Here is a 27,468-nt window from a genome sequence, read left to right as displayed (position 1 = left end):
TATGTGTTTTCCAGTGAATGCTGCAGTTTAGGACATGGCAATGCATAGTGAAGGTAGACAGAGTGACACAGGATCCAGGGCACCTGGTCTGACAGATGAAGAGGAGGAAGAGTCATCTCAGGTTACAAGCACACACAAACATATGGAAACGCACAAAAAAACACCTTGCTGTAGTATAATTTCTGCTGTTGACATTGTTGTTAATGTTATGTCAGCTGAAGATACATATCTGTATCTTAGGTATACATAAGCGTGCTGGTGCATCATGGAAAGGTGGGCCTCAGTTTCTATGACAGCAGAGACTACATCCTGCACTACATGCCTGACACTGTAGATGACCATGATCTGCAGCTGCTTGACAGAGGTAATAGGTGGAGGGAGATTTACTGACTGACTCACTGACTGATTGTCCTCAGTATTATAGACCTGCATACTGAATGATGGGGTGCTGCAGTTTTTAAGGGTGTGTAAACTCTCCACCACACATCAGTGCCATACATTTTCGTTATATTCTCCCTTGTTTCTCTATATGAGTGTGCGTAGCAATGTATGCAGTCCCCCAGTACTTCCTCTCTCTCTCTGTCTCTTGCAGTGCTGAAGGAGGTCTGCCCCAGTGTGTTCATCACCAGTGCCAAGCAGGAGCGCAGCATGGCCCAGTTCACCAAAGCACTTAGTGAGTCCAGAAGGAGAGAGACCCCTAAGGGGGAAGGGATGTAGGGGCTGGTTATGGCTAAGGCTCCTGAGCAGAGGGAGGAAGAGAGGGCTAGAATCCCATGTTCTGTTGTACACTTTGGCAGGGTGCCTAACCTGAATCGTACCCCCTGTTCTCCAGGCCTTGATTTTTTGCAATTGCAGGTACAAACTCAGACTACAAGCCAGAGATTGTGCTGTATCCCAGTGCTGAATTTGGTAAGAGTGTGACCAAGAAATTTCTTTTTAGGAGCAGTCTGTGTTGATGAGTGTCTAGAGTTTTTATATTTCTGCGTCACAAAGCTGTATGTGCCAGTGTGTGTAAAGCTAGCCCCTCTTTTTCATCCCCTCTTTCTACCCTTCAGGATTAGAGGTCAGCAGACAGAGGCTGCTCTCGGCCCACCTGCCCTTCCTCCCCTCCTCCATCACGGAGAAAGAAAGAATCCCGTACCTCTCCTCCTGCCTGCCCTTCGACTGCACCCTCATGGTCAGTGCTCGCCCCCCTCCATCCCTTTCTGTCCTTTTCTCACACCACTCAGTGTTGGCAAACAGGGAGTCAGTGTAAACATCCTGAATCATATTTAAAACTGCTGTTTCCAGTGCATTGTATATTTAAGTAATAAAGACAATGTAGTCTACCAGCAACTTCTAGTTTAAAACTAACTTTACAGCTGTTTTAAAATGGCATACTTTTTATGATTCTTCATAATGTGTCATCTGTGTCAGCACTGGCCAGTTCATTGCAGCTGATGATACCAGAGATCTTGTTCTTTTTCGCTCTTGCTCTTACACACATGTCTGAACTCTGTCTCTCTTCCTTGTTCTCTTCCTTATGGTCTCACTTCCTCGCTCTCTCTCTCTCTCTCTCTTTCAGCTGAGGTCTGTGGGGGCTCTCCTTAAATGCCTGGACAGGAGAAGAGTCGGGGTGGAGCTGGAGGACAGCAGTGTGGGAGTCCCTATTTTGCAGTTCCAAATCTACACCCTGTAATGTCTTTTTCAATGATCCCTCTGTTTGAGCCTCTTTAAGTAATTTGTTGGAGACCTAATTCTCCTGTACTGTCTCAGTGGGATGAACTCTTAATTCCTCTGTCCGTCTGTCACGTGGTGCTCTGTTTCTGTGTGTGTGCTTGAATTCGATCTGTATTTAATGTCTTACAGGAAAGATGTGGTGCATGTGGACAAAGACACTTACAGGTCAGTCATTTTCAGGTGTCTTGACCTCAGCTATCATTATGTGATGACACTTACAAGTGAATGTGTTTGAGGGTAGATAGGTTTCACAGGACGTCTCGATCTATTTTCAGGAATGATGGCAGACATGTTTTGTATGCAAGTGGATGATGCATGTGATTTCAGCACATGGCTGTTACCTCTCTCCCACTCAGTGTGCTCCAGATTTTTAAGTCAGAGCCTCACCCCTCTGTGTACAAGCTGCAGTCTGGGGAGAAGGAGGGACTCAGTCTTTATGGTGAGATACACACACACACACACACACACACACACACACACCTTTCAAACCTTTGGATATTTGTCCTTTCTGATGTTCAGGTAGATTTTTTAAGTGGTGATACTGGTTTAAAATCCGCCAACGTGTATGACTCAGCTTGTCTGACCTCAGCCAGTATTTGTTTACACATAGTTCAGTGTTTAGTGTTCATCCACAAAATGATTGCTCCATCTGTACAAAAAAGATGTGAACTTTGTGTAACAATCTCCACAGACTACAGAGGTGCACATCATACTATTGTACCTCACGCAGCATACAGTACATACAGTGTAGTTATATAAACAAACGTTCAGTAAATTAATCAACATTGGTGTAAGTACTGTCATTGTATATAAACACCTTTCATAAATATTTATTTGTGTATTTTTAGGAATATTAAATCGATGCAGGTGTAAGTTTGGGTCCAGACTGCTCCGGTAAGCCAAGAAAATTGTGTCAAGGAGTGTGCATTATAAACCAAGTAATACAAATCTTCTCTAATGTCAGATAATCACATGAACAAAGTTAATCCAAGCAGCCTTTAGTTTATCATGGCTTGTATCACGCTAATGGCTGCATCAGTAGCATTGCCGATCGCTAATATGTGTGTCAGCATGGATAGCTTATTCAAATATGTGGTTTCCACACAAACACTATTCTAAAACCTTAATCACTCTCCCTCCCCCTCTCACAATTGAAAATAATGAAAGATTGATGAACTACTGAGGAACACCCCTCACCCCCCTGTCCCCTCAGTCAGTGGTTCCTTCGGCCCACCAGAGACCTGAGTGTGTTGAGCAGGAGGCAGGAAGTAGTGCGTTTCTTTACGTCCCCACGGAACTCTGACACTGTCAGCACTCTGCAGGGCTGTCTGCGGAACATCAGGAGTATTCCGGTACACTAGTGCCACTTGCCCGGCTGAAGCACTGAACATTGCACTGTATATGCACACACACTGAAGCATGTAGTATAGATTGATCTTCATAAAGATACAGTTTTCAAGACAAGATTGACAGAGGCAGCTCCAGGTCCAAAAAAAAAAAAAACAAAAAAAAAAACAGGCTGTGTACTTGGACAGCCAGCTATATGAAGAAATTCATCCCATTGCTTGAGATCACTGTTTGATCCTGTTTATATTCAATACTTGACCCGTTATGGTTGAATGTTGTTTCAAACCTGTGGTGTCCTTAGGGCCTCAGGGGTAATAAACATTGTCCAAAACCTGGTCCTGACGTAGAATAGTGCAGTTCGACTTTGATATATAATTGTCTAGGCAGCAGAATTTTTACAAGAGAAGGTAAAGGAAAGTTCCTTTCTCATGGGAGTGAGAGCAGAGAACTACCTTGGAATCCACTTCACTATAAGGGTGCATATTTCAATGATTACATTTTGCTTTTGATGGTGGTTTTTCTCTCCACAGACCCTTCTGCACCGGATGTCTCTCTCTCACACTAAAGTCAGTGACTGGCAGTGTCTCTACAAGGTAGGCCGGCTTTAGGCGGAATCAGACTAGTGGGTTAGGAGCTCAAATGTACAGTAACCGCCAGCAGTGAGTGAAGTGTTCCTCTTTATCGGTATTGTCTACTACTGTACTCAATTACCTGCTTTGTTTGAATCTTTGCCCTTTCCCTGGAATGAAACCTGATCACGTTGGAAATTATTAAGTTGTCATTCCATCATTCTTAAGTGAGAGTGATACTTACCTCAGCCAGGTCTAACAAATGTGGAGGCTTGACTGATTATTTCTTGCAATGCCATCATTACAGTGCACTATATATACTGCATGTTTTAGTTATTAATTCATATTTTGGGTGTCCCGTGTGAAGTTCGGTCGAGGTTAACTATTCCTGCACTATGCTGTACCCCTTCGTCTGTGTTGTGGACAGTCAGTGAGCACATACACTGTATGAACTTTGTTTATTAATATTAACTATTAACTTTGTTGTGTAGATAGGAGACTAACGCTGTGGTTTCTATCACAATCTGTCTCTATAAGCATGCCTTAGAAAATGCCAAATGCGCACTGTATAAATAGCACAGTGACCACTTTCCATTTCTCCTGCTTCCTCTCTGTAGACAGTGTACAGTGCAGTGTGCATCAGAGACACCATACGCTCTCTGCCCCAGACTATCCAGCTGTTCCAGGAGATCAGTGAGGGTTTCACTGAAGATCTCTACTACATCGCCTCTCTCATCAGCAAAGTGGTGAGACCACACACAACACCGCATCAGTGGAGCTTTCAAAGAAGGAAAAGATAAGCTAAAATAGAAAGTTGTTAAACCTGAAACAGAACAAGTCATCTAAAGACAGCATATGATAATGTAATCAGATTAGGTTACAGGACACAGAGAAAGAATTTCCAACACTACATGTGTTGTCATGTGATTTGTGTTACTGTATTATGTTAATGTAATGTGTGCAGTGTTTAAATATCTGTTTGCCCCATTTATTGTTGTGCAGGTCGACTTTGAAGCCAGTTTAGCTGAAAATCGCTTCACCATCAAACCCAATGTGGATCCAGCCATTGATGAAAGTGAGTGAACTGCCCAGTAACTACAACAGATATAGTTCTTCTCTTCTGCATGCAGTCATGGGAGTGGGCTGCTTTGACGTCTTTAGTAGTTGTAATTACTAAGTAGGAAATTGGTAAAATTGTGAATGGACAACATCGCTCTCAGAACACCCTGGAAAATAACTGGCATGACACAACCCTAAATATACTGAAATATTTTCCATAATACATGTACGCAGAAGGTGTTTTAGCTGCAGATTAACGTTCCGTGCACAGTTTTATGAAGCTCTGAGTGAATGATTCATTTCTGAGACAGAAATAGCACTCAAATATTGTTAAGGTGATCAGTCAGAAATGAGTCACAGTATCACACCGTTCCTGATTGTGCCATAAGTGCATAAATGCTTTTTTAACCTCCTCTTACCACCTCTTTTTCTTCTTTGGTGTCACCACCAGAGAAGAGAAGGATGATGGGACTGTCAGACTTCCTGACAGACGTGGCTCGCAAGGAGCTGGAGAATCTGGACCCCCGGATCCGCTCCTGCTGTGTCATCTACATTCCCCTGGTTGGAGATTGATTATTGCTGCCTTTTTCTGTCATCCTGTCTTGTCTGTCAGTGTGCAAGTATATCACCTATTGGTATATTGACTATTTGAGCTCCTGTATCTCTTTCCCCTGTCAGATAGGGTTCTTGCTGTCTGTCCCTCGCTTGCCATGGATGATTGAGAAGGAGGACTTTGAGTTTGAGGGCCTTGATTTTATGGTGAGGCAACTAATCCTTACTTTTTAGATACTTCCAGGGCTCAGTCTCAACCTATTACACACTTCCACCAAAGCATACATCTGAATTACTACATATTTATCAGGCACCCTCCTCAACGATAATTTAACGGCAGCTTACATATTATCCATGTCTTTGGGTTTATAGTGAAACACCTTGCTTAAGGGCACAACAGCAGTGTCTGTGCTGGGCTTGAACCTGCAGCCATCTGGTTACAAGCCCAGTTCCCTAACCACTACTGTCACTTCCTTCCCACCTCCCTGTGACTCAGTTCCTGTCCGAGGAGCGTCTGCACTACCGCAGCGAGAGAACCAAAGAGCTGGATGACATGCTCGGAGACCTGCACTGTGACATCAGAGGTAAGGGTGTGTGTGTCTGTGTGTGCGTGCGTGCGTACGTGTGCGTGTGTGTGTGTGGGCACACGCGTGCGTGCAAACGTGTGTAATTACCCCATAGTTACAATCCGGTGAGTTCTGAACTCGCCTGTCCAAACCTCCCTTGGGCTCTGCCTCTCCCTGTGTCAGACATGGAGATGGCGGTGATGACCCAGCTCCAGGCCGCCGCGCTGCAGCGCAGCGGCTGCCTGTACGCCGTGCTGCGGCTCTGCGCAGAGCTGGACTGTCTGATGGCTCTGGCCCGGGCCTCCCAGGAACACGGCTACTGCTCCCCCAAGATGACGCCCCACGGCCGGCTCTCTCTCACCCAGGCCAGGTAAGCTCCGTGTGTCCATGTGCGGGAGCGTCCAATCAGCCAGTGTGCGGCACTGTCTGCCTCTCTCTCCTCTCTCTGTCAGGCACCCCCTGCTGGAACTGTGTTCCCCTGTGTTTGTGCCCAACCCACTGCTCAGTTCTGAGGCGGAGGGGAAGGTGAAGGTTCTGACTGGGCCCAACTCCTCCGGCAAGAGCATCTACCTCAAACAGGCAGGGAAAGTGTCTGACATGCACTCAAACGATTTGTTTATTTATTTACTGTTGCCAGCCTTTAGGTGACCCACTTTGTGTTGAAATCTGTAAACTGGCAAATTCCCTTTTTGTCATTACATTACAAGTATGTGTATCATTTAATTTGCTGTTTGGTTTAGAGAGACTTACAGATTTGCTCTTGGTCTCTGTTTGGCTGTGGTAGGTCGGTCTGATTGTTTTCATGGCTCTGATTGGCTCTGATGTGCCAGCAAAGGAGGCAGAAATCGGCTTGATTGACAGTATCTTCACACGCATGCAGAGTCGTGAGTCTGTGTCTGTGGGACTGAGCACCTTCATGATAGATCTAAACCAGGTGAGACCCACTGTCTGTAGTCATCCACACTCAGATCAGGGCATACCAAGCACCTCCGCCAGAGGAGCACTGTATTCTGGATTCTTCTCTTTGAATTATTCCACCCAGACTCTATTTTGAGAGACTAGTGTAACCTCCTACACTCCAGTGTAACATACTACACTCCTGACATTTGTACTTCTACAATTTCTTTTTACCCACAACTGCTTTCAGTTACGTGGTTATTAATAATGATTTTAACATGGTTTAAAATAACTTTTCAGTGGGGATTTTGTATTAGTTTTAGTTTGTTGTATTAAAGTCATTCAGTGCAAATATTTAGGCTCAGTGTCAGAGCTAGTGGATGAAATGTGAACCCCTGTGTTTTGAGCAGATAAACCCTTCCGTTTGTTACCGGTAACTCACATGATATGATTTGGGTGGGTTGATCTGCAAAGCTGTGGAAATGGGTGCGTGTGGTGTGAATGTCTTTCTCTCCATTACCCTCTTTCAGATGGCTCACTGCCTGAACAACAGCAGTGGAAATTCACTGGTGCTGATTGACGAGTTTGGCAAAGGGACCAACACAGTGAGAGGGGCCGGGGCATCTGGGCATAAAGACACGAGACAGAAGAAAGGGACTTTGAAAAGTGTTGCAGGTGTTCACTGTGTGTGTGTGTGCTGTCTGCAGGTGGACGGCCTGTCTCTCCTGGCCTCCTGTCTCAGCCACTGGTTAAAGAAGGCTCCAGCTCAGTGCCCTCATGTCCTCCTGGCTACTAACTTCCACAGCCTGCTGCAGCTTGGCCTTCTGCCCCGCTCTTCTCTGCTCTCTCTGCTGGTATGAACAGACAGGAGGAAGTTAAAGTTCTGATAGTGAATAAAGCCAGCTACACGGCTCTCAGCACAGGCCTTCGTCTGAACAGAAATACAACTTAAAGGAAAGGAATTGCCTCTTGGACCTATGTTCTGTTACACCAAGGGAAGCTAGCAGCCGGCTAAAATATCTAGTTCAAGGTGTTGCACATTATTCACAAGCATAAAATTTGCCGTGAGCTTTTAGCAGTGGCTACCTTGCTGTTTAACAGAGGTGTGTTTCTGTCAGATCGAGGTGAACTAGCTAGATACCCCAGCATAGTTCGAAGTGCATCATTCCTACCTCTGCAGTGCAGCGATTCCAAAAACCTGTAAGACTGTATCAGGATTGTTGGTTTTGTTTACTGTACTTGCAAATTATTTCAGATATTATTTCGCAAACCTGTAGCTTGTAGGCAGAGTGCTTCCATTTGAGATTTGGAATATATAATGCATACATGTGAATGTCCTTGCTTGCAGTTTTTTCCCTCCACAAAACCACACATGTGTTTCTGTGCTTTAGTGCATTTACGAAAGAGAGATACAGTTGCATATATAGTGACAATTGTGTGTGTGTGTGTGTGTGTGTGTGTGTGTGTGTGTGTGTGTGTGTGTGTGTGTGTGTGTGTTTTGTGTATTGCTCATCTCTGTGTGTGCCTTTGGTCTGTGCAGACTCTAGAGACGGCAGTGGATGGCGATGAGCTGGTCTTCCTGTACCAGCTGAGAGAGGGTGTGTGCCAGTCCAGCTTTGCTGCCAACATTGCCACCCTGGCCGGTCTCCCCCGGGCTGTGGTACAGAGAGGGGTGGAGGTACGGTCCACCCCTCGACCCCCAGCCTCACGCTCGCGTTGTGGTTTCTGTTCATTATGTAGGCAAATTTTGCTTTGTTTGTTGAAAGAGATGTGAGTAAGTGGAGTGTACAGACACAGGTGTGTGTGTGTTTAGGTGTCAGAGCTGTACAGAGCGGGCAAGACGATAAAACGCGTAGACCAGCTCTCTACTGAGGAACAGACAAACAGGTGAGACTGAGAGGAGAGAGAGGAAAAGGTGGAGAGAGGGAGATAAAGATCAGGAGATACACTGTTCAGTCAATAGCCACTCAGTCAGTATGTGTAGATAGTGTATTCTCAATGAAGTATTTATGCAGCTACTGTGGTGTTGAGCCAGCGTGCATAGTGGAGTGAACTGAGCTGCCCATCGCTCTCTCCTACACACTCTCTCTCTCCCTCTCTCTCTCTCTCTCTCTCTCTCTCTCTGTCTCTCTTGTCCTCCCCTGCAGGTGTTTGAAGGTGGTAGAGAGGTTCCTCAGCCTAGAACTGGATGACCCCTCTCTGGACCTGCAGCTCTACATGAAGGAGGAGCTTCTGCCCAGCGTTGGAGAGTTACTGTAGTGTCATCGCCTGATCAAGCTTCATATACTCCATTTGGTCAGTGGTCCATGCTGAATGATCCAGGTGCTGCTCCAGGTTTTTCTGTGTCTTTGAGCTATTGTATGCACATGACATGCACGTGACACATCTTAAGCAGGGTCATTTCTTTGTCAAATTTAGCTACTGTTACAATTCAGCACACATTTACATAATCTACCGTAATGTCCTTAATATCTATTAGGCTACTAGATATAACCTAATGCCAAAAATATGAACAAGCATTACATCAGTTGTGATTCTCAAAACAGACGCTGCATAATTTCCATGATATGGTGAATTGGTAAGTTGCATGAAGTGCTGGTACACAAATTCCTATGTCTCTTGTACCACTGAATCCTCCCATAGTGTTGTACAACTGATTTTTTGTGAGTTTTGCAGTTTGTTTTTAGTTGTTTGTTATATCGTCTTCAACATACGCAGTTAAACTACCAACAAAGCAAAGTCACAAAGTCACAATGTCACAAGGAAAGCTTTGCCTCCCATGAGACTTTGTATTCTGATGCACTAGTTGATGTCATCTGGTCAACAATACAAAAACACAAATGATAACTGTTGGAATAGTATTTATTATTGGTGGAACAGGATGGAACAAAGAACAGGGAAACAATAAAATCATATTCTTCCATTCTTCAGCTTTACTTTCATTTTGCCTACATGATAACCCATAATTATTATTGTTATGATTTATTTTTATTACACATGCCTTAAGCAGACATACAGAGCATTAGATATTGCTCAAGCACACAAGCACAAATACGCCAGTTTACGTCAAGCGAATGACTCCTGAATGGAATCTGCATGGTATGTCTGCCAGTGTAACTGCACCAACGGTAAAGATAATGTCTTGAACGAAACTGTAGATCATTTTTGTGATGGAGAACCCGTGTTGACAGTTTTTGAGATAAGATAGAGGAATAAGTAAATCAGGGCAGTCAGCGTCCTACCATGATACCTTACTCTGTGTGAAATCAGAGCAGTAAATCAATGTACCCTACACCTTGTTTTTTTCAGGGAACACATTTCAGGGAACATTTGTATACATCAAAGCAGACAGTTGACACACAGTCCTGATGGGCCCTTGTCCTCAGTCTGCCTCAGAAGAACAAAGTCAACACTCCAGAGCACTGATATGCCTAATATATATCTGTATATAATTGCCACTAATCTGTTCTTCAAACTGTGGCGCAGTTCTGTTTTGATAGCTAGTTTGCAATATGTGACATAACACTTGGAAGTCACAGTCAGATCTACCTGCGACTTTTCATTGGTTTCAGATAATATTTTGCGGTATGGTGTGTAAAACTCTGGAGTTGCATGTAGGGGTTTCAGGCAGGCTCCACCAGTTGCTCTTTTTTATCATCTGTCCTACATGTTGTTTGCAACTTGTGGATCACTCCATCATGTGTTAGATTGGCTCAGGGTTTCCAGACTAGTCTTCAAGATTCTAAGTGTAGTATCAGGCCAAGAGAAGCATCACATCATGACCTCCTAACATTCCTAACTACCTATACACAGGTCTTGTTAAGGGCTCTTTTTGTTATCAGCTTCATCGACAGTCATCAGCTTTGATGTAAACTAGTCTTAAGAGAAAGGTGGTATATAGTATTATATATAGATAATATTGTATAATATATGTATTATATATAGAAAGGCTGTCATATGCTTAAGGCATTGTGCAAATGGTTCAGCACCTCAGGCTATTCCAGACAGAGGCCAGCAGGATGGCGCCAGTGGTCAGTGAGAGATGGACGGTGCCGGCGCTGTTGGCTGGCGTGCAGTTGTCGGTGCTGCAGCAAGAACGGGTCACCGTGTAGGACGCCCCCAGGATGCTGCCATTCATGGTCTGGTTGCAGGAGGCTGTGTCCAGGCAGCCCTTGGTGTAGAAGCCCAGGAAGTCAGTGATGTTGGGGAATGCTGAGGGAGGAGATAGGAAAAGAAGGAAGGATTAGCGCCACTGTGCTTTGGGAGCCCTTGGAGAAACGTGCAGAGGTGATAAGACTACTGTCTTCCGCTTTAATTGTGCTTTGATTGGCAGAGAAAAGGGCAAAGAGGTCCCAGACTGTGTCATGAAATTGGTGGCACAATGATGGAGTAAGACAGGAGGGTGCCATTAGCCTCACCTGCTTTTCCAGTGTAGCAGTTGGGTTGGGCCGCTGAACAAGTCGTTGTAGTCGAGATCAGGCATTTCCCCAGAATTCCTACCTTGCAGTTGTTACAGGTCAAGGACTCAGCTGAGAGGATAAAAAATGAGAGGAGGGACGGATGTCATAGAAACCAACAATTTAATGTTCATAAACAATAATTAATACAGCCATGGGTAATACAGTCACCTTCTCGTTTGTCTCTCGTCTCTTTTTAACACATAGTTGTCATGTGTTATTTTTATGGCAGAGGGTGTTTTCTTTTCACTCTTGACACACACTTATTTTTTGTTGGTCATGATGCGTCACCTGTTCTCTTTGTCAACTTTGCATACAACAAAAACAACACATACATTCCTTTTGTGTTTCTTCACCATTCACTCACCATCATGATGGAATTACCATTTGCACAGTAGACTCCTGACAGTACCAGCAGTAGTCCACCTAATCTACAGTGCCAGTACTAATCCACCTGATTCACAGTGTCATTAGTTTGTTTTACATTTACAATATAGTGGGAAAGTGTAAAATACCCATGTGAAGTTTTAAAGATTCCTCAGAGCCACTTTTCAACAATCCCCAAGCAAATCACCTGAATATGGTTAAAATTGTTTGCTTTTTTTGTGTGTGTCTGTATAAAATTCCAACATACACTTACCCCTATAGTCAGCTGTATGTTGTGGAAAACCAGTGCACTTTTCAAAGTTAACATGCCAGAACAGGACTACTGTTATGTTATTTTGATGCACAGAGTGACCAGAGCCGTGTCAAACAGTGCCATAAGTATAGACAGTACCACCTAAAATAGTAGCGGAACACCAGGGGACTTCTTGTAAAGAGAGACGACACTGAGATGTTGTAGTAGGGTACCACACTGCATGTCATATAAGACTGGATTCTTTCTGGACTGAAAGAACATTGATCCATTCTGTCTTCAATTCAGGTGTTCAATTCTCAAGCGTGTGGCATCCAGTTTTATGAAACATTTAAGAAATAAAGTTTCTGAAATCACTTTGCCTTGAAAGGATTTAACTTCATGAATTACATAACCATTGTCCAATCAACAGCATAATACCTTTGCTTTGATAACACTGTTGTGTCCTAGGATACCATTTGCTATTTACCATTTACTATACCAAGAGTTTAATGGGTCTGGTTCATTAATGGATGACTTACCCACAACAAAGTACAGAGCCACTGCGAGGATCCCACACACTAATTTGTTCATGCTGATAGTGTAGCAAAAAAGTTTTCGCTGATGAAGGAAACTGGTGTTGAGATTACCAAACTGTCAACTGATTTATCAAGCTCCAGCAGAATGCAGAAGAGATTGTGGACTGTGTGTTTTATACTGATGATGGGGAGGGACCATAGCAAAAGGTTGGGACAGTTTTTGTGACTGGAATTGAAGAAGGAAACATGAAATCATTTTTTTTATGGTGGAGAACCTGTTTTGCCTGCTTTATGGTAGATAAGCCCAAGGAATGAGGAACAGAAAATCAGTCACTCCATATAAAATTCAAATCTAATGGCAATCAGAGTTTTTCATTAGTTTTTCATCCAGTTGCACTAATATTTCAGATTAAAAAACATTCACAACAGTAACATGGAACTTAAACTGAGATCCTACAAGAATCCTAATAACATCAGTTGTCTGAAAAATGGCAGTTAACATTGTAGCGTACAATGGTACAATGTCAGAGTTGCACAAGCAAATTAAAATGGCTGAAAAAACTCATTTACAACAAACTAAACATTTGCATGAATTTTAGGTCATTGAAATTTGTATGTGGTAGACAAATGGTGTGCAGTTACAAAACTCTCTGCTCCCCAAAATGACAATAAATTTGAACTGACAAATTCTCACGCTGCTATTAATTTTCAGTTTCATGTAATACAGACATAACAAGAAACAGAGCAGGGAGTTTTCACCCTCTGTGACGTAGTGGACAGGTGTGGGGGCAAAAAAAAACTAACATAAGTCAAATAATGGCATGTGTGTTGAAAGTGGTCTGGATGAAGTAACAATGCAATGTAACTGACTGTGGGAAGAAATGTAAGAGAAGAAGCACAGAGAGAGAGAGAGTATGTGAGTGAATGAGTGAGTGAGGCCAGAGATTCAGAGGAGAGCAAAAGCTGCCAGTGTGGAGGTTAGTGTAGCCAGTGTGAGGGACAGGGGGGCCAGATGGGGGAGGCTGGGGGCCATATTGCACAGGTCCGTGGCACAGCAGGTGTAGTTCTTGGCGTAGGTTGTCTTGTTAGATATCCCCTCTTTGGGGCAATCCTCTCTTTTCATACAGCCCTTTTTGTCATTGTGAGTACCATGTTCTAGGAAAAAAGGTAAGAGGGATATTATGAGAGATATTGATTAAACATCTCTAGTCATCCTGAAATTGCTTTAGTTCTACAAATGCTTCAGTAACAATATAATCCCATAAGTATCCATATTACTCAATACCTATGATATAAGGAGGGTTATTGATTGATAAACACTTTCCCGTTTTCCAAAATCCCGGTCTTACCAGATGCCACAACTTCACGGAAGCACAGCTCTCCAGATTGGCATGTGATCTTTGTGGTGTTACACATACCCGAGCTTCCAGGCTCACACTGGTAGCATTCTAATGCCTGGCCTGCCACAAAGAAGAGGTAAGTACAGTCCGTACAGTCACTGTGAATATTACATCAACACAATCATGTTTACACCTCATAGAATTTGCAAATCATACTGTGATAGAAAGGCAACAATCTGGACAGGACAGGATGGTTCCGTACAGTGATACTGCACAGTGGCTTTCGGAGGCTTCATTGGAGGACAGAAGCCATTCAGGTCACCACAGGGAGGAGAAATTCAAGGGATGTGTTTAACTAAATTTAATTTTTATAATCCTATATGAGTTATCCGTTGTGCATCACCAGCACTTAGTTCTATGGACCAATTCTTGCCAATGTAGTGAGTTCAGGCCAGTACAGTTCTTTTATAACTTTAATACACTGCTAACAATGCCAACACAGTCAAAAGTGACAGTAAAATGAAATAGTGAAAACATCAAAACATCACAAAGAACTTAAATCTGGAGGGTTAAACTATGCCACCCCCTCAGGACAAGTGTAACATTTAATCACAAAGAAAATTGCCAGGTTTCAACTACACCTTCTTTGCACAGTCCATGAACTGGTCCTAACTTTCTGTAGCAAACACACCCCTGACAGGCATACGCAGAGATGCACGTCAGTCAAGCTTGTTTTTTCATGTCAGCCATGAACAAACAAAAACAAGCTTTACTAGTAATGACAGGGATGTGTATCCCTGCCCAGCAAACACTACCCAGAGAAACACCGATAACTGAGACTGTGTAGCATTGCATGACCTTAGGTCATTCCTTAGTACCACAGAACCATGTCATGAATTAATTCTTTCTTAGAAATCCAGCACAAGCAGTTCTTTAAACATCTTTTTCTGATAACAATTCCACTGCTTTAATTTTCTTTCATTTATTGACATTTTTTTTTACGATCTTCTTGCTTGCAAACTACTGTATGCATTGGTAGTTTTCTTAGCGCTGAGCACTGTCACACCCAGTCCGGTGCAACATTTAACATTCATTTGTTAAAATGCATCATGAATAAGTATACAGGCATTATTCTAATACAACTTCAGGTGTCATGCACAGAGATTCCATATACATAAAACATGTTACTAACAAGACAAAAAATAAAATTTATTCTCAAACTTAAATGGTTCCTTTTAAAAACTCCTGGCATTGAAACCCCCAACATTGTTACTGCAATGACGCTGCAATGACTTTACTGAGGCAAGTGTGCCAGAGAGGAGACATTGTTGAAAGGGTTTTGTTTGCATGCTTTTTATTACGTAATCCCCCTTGAGTGACCTTTTGGGTAATGACCAATAGAGGGCACCAGTTTTCATTTCAATATTTGAGAGAATGAGAGCCTAGCATTGCTGCTTTTAAATGTATAGCATAACGAACTCCATTCAGACCTTCCTTCTACTTTTTGATTTTCTTTATCAGAGTTCTTCAGGCTACTCAGTGCCAAGGCAAGCAATCTGATCATTGCAATGTCTTACTGTCAAGCAGTTTGAAATGCACTTACGAGAATTTAATATATCAGATATGAGTTTCCTTTTATTCCTCTTTCTCAAGTTTGCCACCAGCCCCATGTTGAGCATTCAGCCAACAAAGAAACTGAAGTCTCGATTCACACCCATACACTATATCTACGAATGTATAGCCAATTGAAACGGTATGTTAGCTTTATCTTCCTACCACACATACACACCACAAAGAGCGATAAAACTATGGAATATGGATGCATAGAAAAACTACAGAGGAAGAATTAAAAATCATATTCTTGTAAAAGGAGCTCCCATATGTCAGTAGTCCATTTCATTTTCTTAAACACCCAAATTCTTCCAGAGCAAAGTCCAAGAAAATGGTACATTTTCAGAAATGCAAATTCTTCTGATCTTCATACATTTTAAGTTCCAACCATGGTTTAACAAATTCCTGCCCCTCAACTGCTGAAAGATGTCCTTTACAACAACCTTCACCCATACGTAACCAGTTGAAAGTAAATGAACCTCAAACTCAGAGTTCAGCTTGATGGAAACAATTGGCACAATAAATTTGTAGAAATGATAGATCTATATTAGCAACTATTAGAGTGGATAAAAATTAACAAAAGAAGTTAAGAAACAATTCACTTACCAACTACAAAGGCCACCGTAACAGCAGCAATGCCAAAAATTATTTTGTTCATATTTGTAGAAAGCTAGTTATGTCACAAACTTTCAGTTCAATGAGTCAAACTTCTCTAATTGTTTGGACTAATGTGAATAACGAGTATTTATATTACTCCCCCCCAACCCAACGTCACCTCTATCCTCTAATGTGAGATAACGGAAATACAGGTGCCTGTGAGCAAATACTCAACACCACGCCCATTAGCCACAGCAATTAGCAAAACAGTTTGGACAAGGAACAGGATCTGAGAAACTGGAGGCAAGCCTACTTCAGTTGGCGTTCCCATTTAATTTGGAACTTCATGGAACTGTGAGCAAATGAACTGGTGGTGCTGACAACCATCACCAAAACCATGATCCAGAATGGGTTCTCATGTGTTGCTGTGATATAGACTGTTACCTATGACTATTCACGGAATCTGTGGAGGCTTCAGTGTAGGAGGCATGGTTTCTTTTCAGCTGACCATAGGACAGAGTATATGCGTGCTTTGCGTGAAGTGTGGGTGAGAGTCATGTAGGCCGCCCTCCACAATGGCCTTAAACATGACAGCATCATCACACAGCCTGTCTTCCATGATGCAAGAGTCACCACCTCCCTCTTTCTCTCTCTCCCAAACTTTTGCTTTCTACTTCCACCTCCTTCCTTTCTCTACTCAGATACAGAGCATAGTCCTCTCTGATTCAAGTCAAGTCAAAATGATTGTGTTGGCATGTAGTGTGTACTGGATTTGTCAAGCAAGCTATGCTGTGTTTCCATAGCACACTAGACATAACGTGTGCAATCTTAAAAGGAAACAGGAAGCAAGTTGGGTTCAGATGTCCCCAGGTTTATTTCCCAAAGTATTTTCCAATCTGCCAAGTTTTGTGTTGGCAGCAAAAATAGCCTGTACCAAAACATTAATGAGAGTTGAGTTATTTCCTGCTGAAAGTCCTTATAAGCATTTATTTATGCACCATCACAGTGTATCACCTGTACATATACATTGGCCATTTTGGCCTGCCTTCCTTATCCTCTTTTTTTCCTTTAGTCCTTAGCATGCTTCCCTGTATTGTTTGTGAGAGGAATGTTTTTGGGTGCTGTTTTCTGGCTGATCACAAGGAATACAAAATTTAAAGCTTCACCACCAAGAGTACAGCTGCTGTGTTCAGTATTGCTCTTCCTCCTTAGCAATGAGGCCTGTATTAGTCTGATCAGACGAAACGCCTCTGTGAATGAAACCAATAGACCAAGCATGGATTTCACAAACTATTTGTGATACTAATGTTAATGTAATTTTTGTTTTGTTTTGTTTTGTGAATGTGAATTTGTTCACTATAACACCATTAGTGCATGTTTACCAGGGCTTGTTTGCCTTTGAGAGCATGTTTAAGGAAACCAGCATTTTACCTCTAACATCCTTGTCTGTGGCTTCCCTGCACTACTGGTTTAAACTAAACATCACAGGTCTAATGTTCTCCATTTTAATACTGCATTTTGCTACTACAACTAGGTTCAGCATTCTTTTGTTAACACTCCTCTCTTATCAAAAGCAGAAACACCTATGCAAATACGCATGTATGTACAGTATGACGCAAGAGAAAATATTTGTGTGCGTGGAAGGTAAGGAGAGATAAAGCAAGAGGGTCATATAGGACCATTTATTAAAGTCAACGCTAGGGAAGGTGACGAGCTTAGCAGAATGTTATCTTTTTTCTTCTGGGAATTGTGGGACAAGGAAGAAGGTAGGGCCTGACTGTGCAGTGTGCAACAACTCAGAAAAAACAAAAAGGAATAATGTAGCAATGCAGAAACTGGGGCAGCAGCAATTTAACATAAAAGTCTGCGTGAACCAGTGACAGTGAGCCTGGAGGACAGTGCATGTACATTTTCAACAGAACTTCACAGCACATGGATACAGAATACAACTGTATGAAAACTCTCCTCCCGGGCCTCTTCAGTAGGGAAAATAATGCAGTTGAAATATTTGTTGAACACAGGGAAGTGTTTTATGGCTCAGAGATTCATCGCACTGAGCATTCATAATATAGAATAATAACCACCAAAGTTATACACACACACACACACACACACACAAGTCCACTATTATATGGATACAACCACGTTTAACTTCATGAAGATTCCATCACCCATACCATGCATGAAAGCAAACCAAATCTCCCAAGCCATTTGTAGAATGTAAATTCATACTGATATTGAATTAATGTGGCTCTGTGAATAAGCTCATTATGCTGTAACACACAAATGTTGTGATATTATTTTTCCATGCACTCTGGTGCAACAGCAATTCTTCACATTTTTACATATGTTTGAGTATGCTCAGTTGTACAATTATGGTTTTGTCACAAAATATATTGATGTTCACAGTGTTATCTATAACAAATGTTTGAAAAGCACAGTATCATCAAAAACATTATCAAACACCAATTACATAGTAAGTTGCTGCTTAAAAAATCAAACATCTATATAATGAGCAGTTATATACATAACAGCTAATGTTAGTAATACCTAGAGAATGCTCATCACTACCTCTAAAGCCATGGGCACACTGCCCAAAGCAGTAACGCATTGCAAGATGAGCTTCCCTTATTATGTTACATATGACACAATTGATATCATAACATGTTATATTCATTATTTTATAGCTTGCAATTCAATTTTACACAACTGGATTTTCGCTCACTAGCCAAAAATTAACATGTATAATATTTCGCAACTGCACCAGGCAGTGTCCCCTTCTCTGAACTTTGACCCTACCGACAGTGCAGACATACTTGGCAAATACAGAAAAAGGCACAGAAGTAGAGTAAATGAGGGAGTGAGTGAGTGAATGAGAAAAAAATTGAATTGAAGAAAAAAACAGGAAAAAGAAACACTGTAAATGAAAAGCAGGAAACCAAAACAATTGTAAGAAATGAAAAACTTTATTGTGTATTCTGAATCCTGGTTGCACTTACACACTTGGGGAAAAACAAACAATATACTAATGTATCAGTGACAACAAAATGAAACCTTACATAGCAGTCTACACTCCAAACTGGGGAAAAATATTACACAGATTTACATGTTACACTTGAACTATGAACCTACAATGCATTAAAAGAAAGATAACCCAAAACTGATTTCCTCTTGATATATATATTACATCAATAACCCAACTAGAAAAAGCAGTACACTAGTGACACACTTGGATGTGTAACTGTGTACAGGGACAACTTTCTGCTGGGGAGGCACAGACACAGTAGAGTATAATTGAAGTCATATACAGCACATGACACTTACTAAAACAAGACTGTCTTTCAGTAAGATCTGCACAATGCTTACTCCAAAGGCAGCAGGAGAGGTTTGCACCAAAAACATGTTCTACTCTCTTGTCCAGTGCACAACTGAGCCTAAGCTGTGCTTTTGTTCTTATACATACTATAAAGAGTTTCTCTTAGTTGGCATTTCAAACTTCCTGCTAAATAAACTAAATAATGCATGCTTACCTACCTGCTTGCCTTCTGAAACTACAGCTGTTTCAAATTTTCCCTCAATGGCAGGTAAAACTTAAAAAAAGCAGACTGAACTAGTGGATTGATTCTCAAGCGTTCAGGAAAGACATTGAAGTCACCATTAATAAATATGCTAACTAATGTACAGTGTGTAACAGGCTTCAATCGCTACACCATGCTGTTTCTGTGTCATTGCCTTACACGCAGGTGATTCTATTTAATTAAAACAAAAAAGGAATTGCTTGGTGTGTGTCTGTCTGTGTGCATTCATTTCTGTACATGACTTTCTCAGTCTACTACAAGTCATATAGTCTGATCTCCTCCATTTAAGTAGGTATCAATATATAGCTCAGTACTTGCCCACCCCTCCCCAAATCCCTCCTAATGAAGGCTTTAGCGAATTGCCTTGACAGGGCTTTTGAAGCTGGAGGCTGCCTGCAGCTGGAGCTGATAGGCCATTGGGTGGATCTTGAAACCATAGAGCCTTCAGGAAAAGAGAGAGGAAGTTAATTAGAGAGGAGCGAACATGAGCACACAGCAACACAGCATGGACACTGGAATTTGAAATGACGATATTGTTTAAAATCAATAAGCCAGTAATTACTACATGCACAGGCAAAATGAGAAAGTATTTTTATGTTATGTGGACTTTACGATTCAAACAATTTATCCATATCATCACTTCTTTAATTAAATGTTAAGGTTAACTCCAGAGGGTGAACAGTGCTATTAGTCCAAATAAATTCCATTCTGATTTGTTTCAGTGATACTGTATAGATAGACTGTCATGTAATATTTCTGTCCATTGAAAGCAGACACAGTGCAGTCACTGTAAAATGCCTTTCTGGGTGACAGGGTGGCCAGTCAAGCCCATGATGTTCAAATTCCAAGAATATCAACAATAAGGAGCTACTCAGTCAGCATCCTTACTCTCATCATAAATGACAGTTTAGAAGGGCAGTTTTAGTTGAGGACATTTCCAAATAAAGCCCTCAAATGTTCCCTCAAATTTTCTACAATGGCTCAGGGGTCAATGAGTCAGCCTTTGTCCCTATGCACACTGCATTTGTCTGGTTCTCGCACTATTTGACAAACACCATAACTACCTGGGAACAAACTGGTTGGCGGGCCGTTTAGGCCGATACTCAGGGTGCACCATGAAGAGCATGTGAGGGAAGCCCGTGCCGAAGTAAGCCCCGTCAGTGTGGTGGTGCCGGGAGGACTTGGGTGTGTAGACATCCATGCACTTGGGACAATACAGCTTCACCATGGCTTCTCCTGGGATATCTGACAGCCCTGAAGGAGAGGCAGGAGTTAACATTAGAACTTAGCACACACATAGAGCTGACTGTGGAAGTAATGGTCCACCTATTCTTTAGCTGGTTGAGTAGTTCATGTCAATGTTTATCAGTGTGTCCAGAGCTGATAGTTAATGGTGATACTTGTACATGTCACTGACATTTTTATTTGAAGATGCAGACAATGCCTATAGTTGCTCCACAAACAGTCTTCAGAAAAGGCACAATGGCTTACTGTTATCATAATCATATCAGAGTGAACATGCTTCTTCTACATATAGATTTCATACACAAACTGAGGAATTGGTCATGGAAATTCCATTTGAATATCAAAGTGGTCAGTCAGAAGCATCAATTTTGTTTATGGAAGAAAAAAATGTTAGCAGTCTGCCACTGTAAATGGCATTACTCAGTAAGTCAGTGGAAGCGTACAGCTTTTTTTGGGATACAGGATTTTCGATATGTTCTCTTTGCACAGACAAAGAATCATTATTTTGATGACATATGCTCCTATCTGAGAGGAAATGGTGGCACTTTAATGACAGTGCACTAATTGGACCAGGCAGGGACAATGGCACAGTGACAGACAGACAGGTGTCATACTCACCGATGGGCAGCATGGGCTGGTTCTCACAGTAAACTCGAGGACAGTATCCAAAATCTCCCTGCTGGTACTTCTCTAACTGAAAAGACAAAAGAGGAAATGGCCAAAACTATACACATATATACAGACAGACCAACAGCACTTCCATTAATACTGTGGAGAAAAACTGCTATTTCAAAACATATTTTACCACAGTACTAAGGCTGTGGGATCAACAAAACCTGATTTTAGGAAGTAGAAACACAAAAGCAACATCACTGAAAGTTTAGAATCAGAGGCACTGCGAGGAGGAGGAAAGAGTCAGAGGGGCAGGTTGGGGCCTACCATCTGAGCGATGCCTCGGTTTGTGAGAATGTAGCGTGCGTGGATCAGCCCATACAGCATCTCTGCTGCCTGTTCAATCAGGTCACTCTGATTTGGGTTATCCTCCAGCTCCTCGTCTGAGACAGAGAGAAAACGGGGTGTCTTAGCATTGTAAACCAAGCTATAGTGCTCATAGTTGAAAAGCCCCCCAGTGACACTTTACAAAAAAAAGGCAGGGGTTTTCATTCAGAGTACAAATGTCTATAACACAATCATAAATACTCATCCATGCATACACGTGTAAGTACATGTGTGTATGCATGTATTGTATATACACACACACACACACACACATCACTCTGTCAATACAGAGAAAGGCCAAAGTAAAGTAAAAGATTTTTTAGGGGAGAATTTTTTTTTCATCCTATACACACTTATGTAAAATGATTTTATGTCATCTACTACCCTTACACCGGAAATGGCAGACACATGCATATTCAATTACTCTTTAAGGCTCTATAAATCGGATGTTATGTATACAGTTGTCTGTGTTCACTGGTATTAAGGTGAAGCACCTTGTTAAAGGATAAAGTAGTCCTGCTAGTGAGAGCACCTGCAGCACTATACTGACCGGGTTCTAGGTCCAGGATCATGTCCAGAGCCTGCCGATAATGGGGCACCTGCTCATTCAGCCCCGTCAAGTTAAACTTATCCTGAATGTAGTCTTCATCCACCTGAGAGGAGAAAAGAGTCACAAGTCCAAAGACCAGTCATGCAATGGTCTCATATGCAGAGTAACTGAATAAAAATGGGTGTTTTGGTGACACCTGGGGGTTTGTTATATCAAGTATCATGACAACAGCAAGTTTTATGAAATCTCAAAAAAGTTCAAACAAAAAGTATGGCACAAACTGTAAATGGTCAATTTGTAAATGATCTATCATTAGCAAACTCACCCAGTAAAACAAAGCTAACCTTTTCTCTCTCTAATTTAATAACTATGGTAATTATTATTAGTATGCATCTATGATTGCAGTTATACAAGCTCTGAACAACTGTGTTGCTGACTCAGCATGTACCAGTTTTCATTATGATTCTGCTATGTTAAATATTTCCTTACAATTCTAGTTTGTAATTCCTGTCCAATTAGAACCATGGATCAAAACACATGCAATTGCAGGGAAAAAAATGTACAGAAAATACAGCTGTCAATGAATAAACATATCTGTTCCATACTGCAGACACAGTATAACAAAGTAAGAAAGACAGTTAAGCAGCAAATGGCAAATTTCAAACTTTCTGAACATACAAATTTCACATGAGTAATCTAAAAATACTCAGCTGCTAACAGTTTTTTTTACATTAGTAAGCCTGGTTGCACTATGTGCTTTCTATTTTTAGACTTTTTGAGCATGACTGTAAGATCATATGACACTACTGCTCAAGGACACAATAACCAAACAGGTTTCCACAGCATGCATCTTGTTGAAGACAGTATTCTGTCAAAATACAAACTGTCCTTTTTCTCGTGAGACTGATATCAACCCTTCTCATGAATTGGAGTGCAAATTGCCAAGTAAGACTTATATGGTTCACATAAAACAACATAGGCGAATTATTACTATTTGAATGTAAAATGAATGCAGATATAATCCATGATAGATGGAATTCCTAGTTTACGCATCACTTGGCATGCATATATTTGGCTTTACATAAGCCCCCTTAAAACATAATACATACATTTCAAAAAATGCTTAGCACATAGCATATAGGCTAAGTGCTAAGATGACAGCGAGATAAATATACTCTTATGAGATACACTTACTTCACAGAAGAACTCATTGCCCCTCAGTCCGCAGAACCAGGAGATCCATGACACTTCCTCTGAACTACTCATCTTGGTACCCTCTACAAAACATACATGCAGTGAGCATATTGTGTACCCCACACACATACACAAACACAACTGTACTGCTGTTGACATGCTACAGTGTTCTTGGTTATTATACTCAGACTACTTTCAAGGAAACCTGCAAGGGGGGAAAAAACTTGAACGCAGATTAATCAGTTGTTTTCTAATGTATTAGCCTAAATCTTTGTCAGTTCCACATAATCAAACTGCTCTCTTCCTAATATGTCAACAGCGTACTTCTGAAGCCCACGAACAATTTGAATGTACACTATATAACACAACATCATTTACAATGAAACTCTGTACATTTACTCAGTACAGCAGAGAACTAGCTTTAAACTACCAACATGTCATTAAATGAAAAGCTATCTAAGATGCAAAGACATGAACAACACACCAATGCAAGACAACTTGTAGATAAACATCACAGAAATTATGACAGGAACCGCTATGCTAATGTATCTAGTTATGTTTGGGAAGCTAAAATTAGTTTCCAATGAACTGTGCATTGTTGCTTCACTGGAAGTCAGCCGTCTTACTAAGCAAGTCAAACACAATGTACTGTTGACCCAATCCCCTGCTTGTGGAAACAGCTGCTGTATCAAATCAAAGAGAATAAACATCTGATAACAAGACACTAAAAAATAGAGATGAATATGTAAAAGGAGGTCAAATGTTCTTTATTCAAAAACTGTTACAAGAAATTTACAAAAGGTACCATTTGTTTACAGTCTTTTCTCCAAGTTAAGGACAAAGCTCATTATGTCTTGGCTGAAAAGAAGCTAGTTTTGTACATTTAAACATGACATGGCACTTAGGTTTCATAAAGGCTGGTTGATCAGGAATATATTTATATACCGTTCAGTACAATTAAATTAATAAGTAACTTTAAGAAGCATATAGGACAGTACTGTTCACGGTAAGTTTTTCTCCTTAACCTTTTTCTTGACGTTCAACTAAAGACTTCAGACAATTTAAACTGCTGTTTTACATTACAGACAAAAAAAAAAAAAATCTTAGATAAGGTTGCTAACTGGCTATGTAGGGCTGTCTGGATAAATGAACACATCTAACTACACCCACCCACACACATACACACAGATATCTGCAAAGATTTCTCTATAAAACTAAGTCTAAGGAAAAGCTTAAAATAGCAAGTTAAGATAGCAAGTTAACTAAATCCGCATCTTACCATTTTTCTGGCTAACCATGTACCTACAACCATTAAAAAACCCCTTAGCTCTTAACACTGAATGTGAGGATTAGTTAACTATATTCCAACAATTATCTCGCTATATAGGAAGCTAAGGAGAGATGAAACCAGGTAACGATAGTAAAATTTCGTCATTATCCACGACAATATAAAATTAGCTGGGTTGCTATATACCTAACCACACAAAAATATATTGACAAGCTAGCAAACGAGTTATGCTAGCTACGGGGTTAAACACGATACTCATACTCAAACCTTACGTTAACTGGTTACACTTAACTAAACCGTAGCTAGCCAGGTACGCCTATAGTATATAGTCACCTAGCAAGGAATCTTTCCAGGCAAGTAACGCTAATAACGTTAGATAATAGAACTACGATAACTAGAACTTAACGATAGCCAGCTCAAAAACTTACAAGCTAGGTACTAGTTCACACATTGATTTTTATCGAAGGAACTCGAATAATTAGCTAGCCAAACCAACAGAGGATATGTATTTTGTTACTTCGCAATTGCCAAGGTAGGTAGCTAGCTAGCTAGCTAACCTTAAACTGCTACAAGTAGCAGTAGCATTTTATCTAGTTACCCAGCAGGTAATATAACTACCTGTATGGTAAAACGCCTTTACTCAAAGCGCCAGTTTGCTAATTAGTATTTGAGGTAAAATAAACGAGTTAATGTTTACAGCGAGAAATACTATCTGAACATGCACAACACAAGTCGGCATAAGTTAGCTGCCTTGCTAAATTCACTAAGCATATGCCCTAGCCTAGGCCGCAAAAAATCTGATAACCGACACCCTCTCCTGCCCCATCATCGTAGTTAGTTAGCGATAAACTGACCAAGTTTAAATAGGAAGTGGGGATCTACTTACTTTATTTGTGCGTCAGTGGGTCTGTAACGACGAGTTCGGTATTTTTACTTTGTTAGCTAACGTTAACAGTCTCTGGCTTTACGCGGCCACAGCACAGTAACGTTAGCTTTCCTTTGACAAAATGATGACGTAAAAACTCTGGGACCACGGGTACGGGAAGCCGAATGGTTAAATATTACCTTTGGCTTGTACATTTAAACGTAAAACTCAAAAGTCACTGATGCGATATTGCCTACAATCATGCTGCCATCAATCCATGCACTACACCAGCTGAATTTAATTAGAACAACTCTTCAGACAGGTAGTGGAACTAATTAGTGAAATCACCTTGTTTAGTGAATGGCTAGAAGATATACATGGTAGAACTTTTACTTTCTGAACCCGGGGTGTCTACCTCTCCCTACAATTCGTAGTTTTCGTGGATTTATGTATGACACAGAAAATTAAACTAGTCAAAACCATTCACTGTCTACATTAATTTAGCGCATATTGCTGTTTACATAATTCTGACCCTTCAAGGTTGGAATATCGGTATAACGACCCTGTCAACAAACTAGCTATGAATAGATTTGGTAATTATTCTTTAACAGAGCTCACAGACATCTACATATCTACCGGACTTACGCATGTAATATAACAAATGGCTTGGCAGAACAAACTTAATAGTTTACTTAATTATGCATAAAACTACTACGGCCATTCCGCTAAATCTCATTTATCCATTTCTACAGGCCATGTAAAATGCAAGATACTTTACTAAAAATAAATGTGAGCATTGTTTTGTTCTGAAAGGTGCGTTTTCAATGGAGCAAGTTGTACAAGTCACGACATGTGACTGAACGTGAACCCTGATAAGCAATGCTCAGCATGACCTCAGGAATATAACATACGAGAAGAAACTGTTCTATTTACATACTACCAAACAGACAAGTTGTACCAGATCTGTTTATGTGAAATCCAGTGTCCATTTGTGGTCTCTACTGCCCTCTACTGATGAGATGTTTAAAGTTATTCAGTATGGAGTCACCAACTTCAGCCATTCCACAAAATAAACTTGGAAAATCAACATTTCCATTAAAAAAAAAAAACATTTTTTATCTGTATAATTATATTATAATAAGACACTTCCCTGTCCCCTTGTACATAAAACATTTGTTTGTGGGAATGTAAACTGGGTAGACTAGAATACATAAATACATGTGTGTATTATGGTTCCACTTTTATATCATGTAGTAAAGTAAACATCTTTTTTTTACATTGCCATTGTTTAAAATATACTCTTCTTGTGCGTCTAAAATAAAAATATGGTCGCATACAAAACTGTGATATCAAACTGAAGGGATACATTCGAGTGAAGATGGTGAATGGTGTTTGGTGTGTTCCTACATATAAGAGGGTAATTCTGTGCATCAGCATTACAGAAATAAAACCATACAAGTTGCAGTTGTGAATCTATTCATTTTTATGAATTGTAAATGTAAAAACAAAATTATGAATTCACTACAATTTCCTTATCAGAACTGAGATGTGTAACATTCGTTAATGATTAATCCCTGTAGCTGAATCTGTTGTACATTTGGATGCATATACATATAAACCCATGCGAATGCATGTATGTAAAAGAACTGTTTCTGTCATTCCCGTCATATATTCTTTAAACGAATATTTAAAGCTAGGGAGAATAAGAATAAATTTGTTTCCAACCCCAACACAAACACTCACAAATGCACATCTGCAATTTTGCATGCACACACAAACACTTCAAATAAGCAATTTTCCAACTTCTATCTTTTCTAGAAAACACACCCCAACATACAGCAGTGAAAAATATGTAAAACCTGTAAAATATGCTTGTACTT

General features: G+C 40.8%; 4 protein-coding genes across 4 annotated transcripts; 1 reads left to right on the top strand and 3 right to left on the bottom strand.

Moving 5' to 3' along the window:
* The first annotated feature begins 34 nt into the window (after nucleotides 1–34).
* On the top strand, nucleotides 35–9,001 carry msh5 (mutS homolog 5). The gene is made up of 24 exons (XM_036538712.1): nucleotides 35–121; nucleotides 241–364; nucleotides 593–673; nucleotides 856–909; nucleotides 1,056–1,177; nucleotides 1,565–1,674; nucleotides 1,849–1,884; nucleotides 2,076–2,158; nucleotides 2,568–2,613; nucleotides 2,933–3,071; nucleotides 3,597–3,659; nucleotides 4,253–4,381; nucleotides 4,638–4,710; nucleotides 5,146–5,255; nucleotides 5,373–5,453; nucleotides 5,743–5,830; nucleotides 5,996–6,182; nucleotides 6,265–6,391; nucleotides 6,597–6,746; nucleotides 7,240–7,314; nucleotides 7,417–7,563; nucleotides 8,250–8,387; nucleotides 8,523–8,596; nucleotides 8,857–9,001. The coding sequence occupies exons 1-24, from the start codon at nucleotides 35–37 to the stop codon at nucleotides 8,966–8,968; spliced, it is 2,436 nt and encodes an 811-aa protein (XP_036394605.1). The 3' UTR covers nucleotides 8,969–9,001.
* A 552-nt stretch (nucleotides 9,002–9,553) lies between these two features.
* On the bottom strand, nucleotides 9,554–12,481 carry LOC118784814 (protein Bouncer-like). Its single transcript, XM_036539249.1, has 3 exons — nucleotides 12,325–12,481; nucleotides 11,128–11,238; nucleotides 9,554–10,921 (listed from the first exon to the last, which is right to left on the bottom strand). The coding sequence occupies exons 1-3, from the start codon at nucleotides 12,374–12,376 to the stop codon at nucleotides 10,692–10,694; spliced, it is 393 nt and encodes a 130-aa protein (XP_036395142.1). The 5' UTR covers nucleotides 12,377–12,481; the 3' UTR covers nucleotides 9,554–10,691.
* Nucleotides 12,482–13,074: 593 nt separating this feature from the next.
* LOC118784016 (neurotoxin 3FTx-LI-like) lies at nucleotides 13,075–15,930 on the bottom strand. The gene is made up of 3 exons (XM_036537983.1): nucleotides 15,879–15,930; nucleotides 13,671–13,781; nucleotides 13,075–13,476 (listed from the first exon to the last, which is right to left on the bottom strand). Exons 1-3 carry the CDS (start codon nucleotides 15,928–15,930, stop codon nucleotides 13,268–13,270), a joined length of 372 nt encoding a protein of 123 aa, XP_036393876.1. The 3' UTR covers nucleotides 13,075–13,267.
* Nucleotides 15,931–18,858: 2,928 nt separating this feature from the next.
* LOC118784717 (casein kinase II subunit beta) lies at nucleotides 18,859–25,754 on the bottom strand. The gene is made up of 7 exons (XM_036539103.1): nucleotides 25,610–25,754; nucleotides 23,436–23,518; nucleotides 22,242–22,344; nucleotides 21,632–21,747; nucleotides 21,311–21,386; nucleotides 20,512–20,701; nucleotides 18,859–19,889 (listed from the first exon to the last, which is right to left on the bottom strand). The coding sequence occupies exons 2-7, from the start codon at nucleotides 23,505–23,507 to the stop codon at nucleotides 19,799–19,801; spliced, it is 648 nt and encodes a 215-aa protein (XP_036394996.1). The 5' UTR covers nucleotides 23,508–23,518; nucleotides 25,610–25,754; the 3' UTR covers nucleotides 18,859–19,798.
* Between the last annotated feature and the right edge of the window lie 1,714 nt (nucleotides 25,755–27,468).

Source organism: Megalops cyprinoides, chromosome 10 (assembly GCF_013368585.1).
Source record: "Megalops cyprinoides isolate fMegCyp1 chromosome 10, fMegCyp1.pri, whole genome shotgun sequence".
Lineage (NCBI taxonomy): Eukaryota > Metazoa > Chordata > Actinopteri > Elopiformes > Megalopidae > Megalops > Megalops cyprinoides.
Note: the sequence above shows the minus strand (reverse complement) of the source record. Positions and strands in the feature narration are given on the sequence as shown.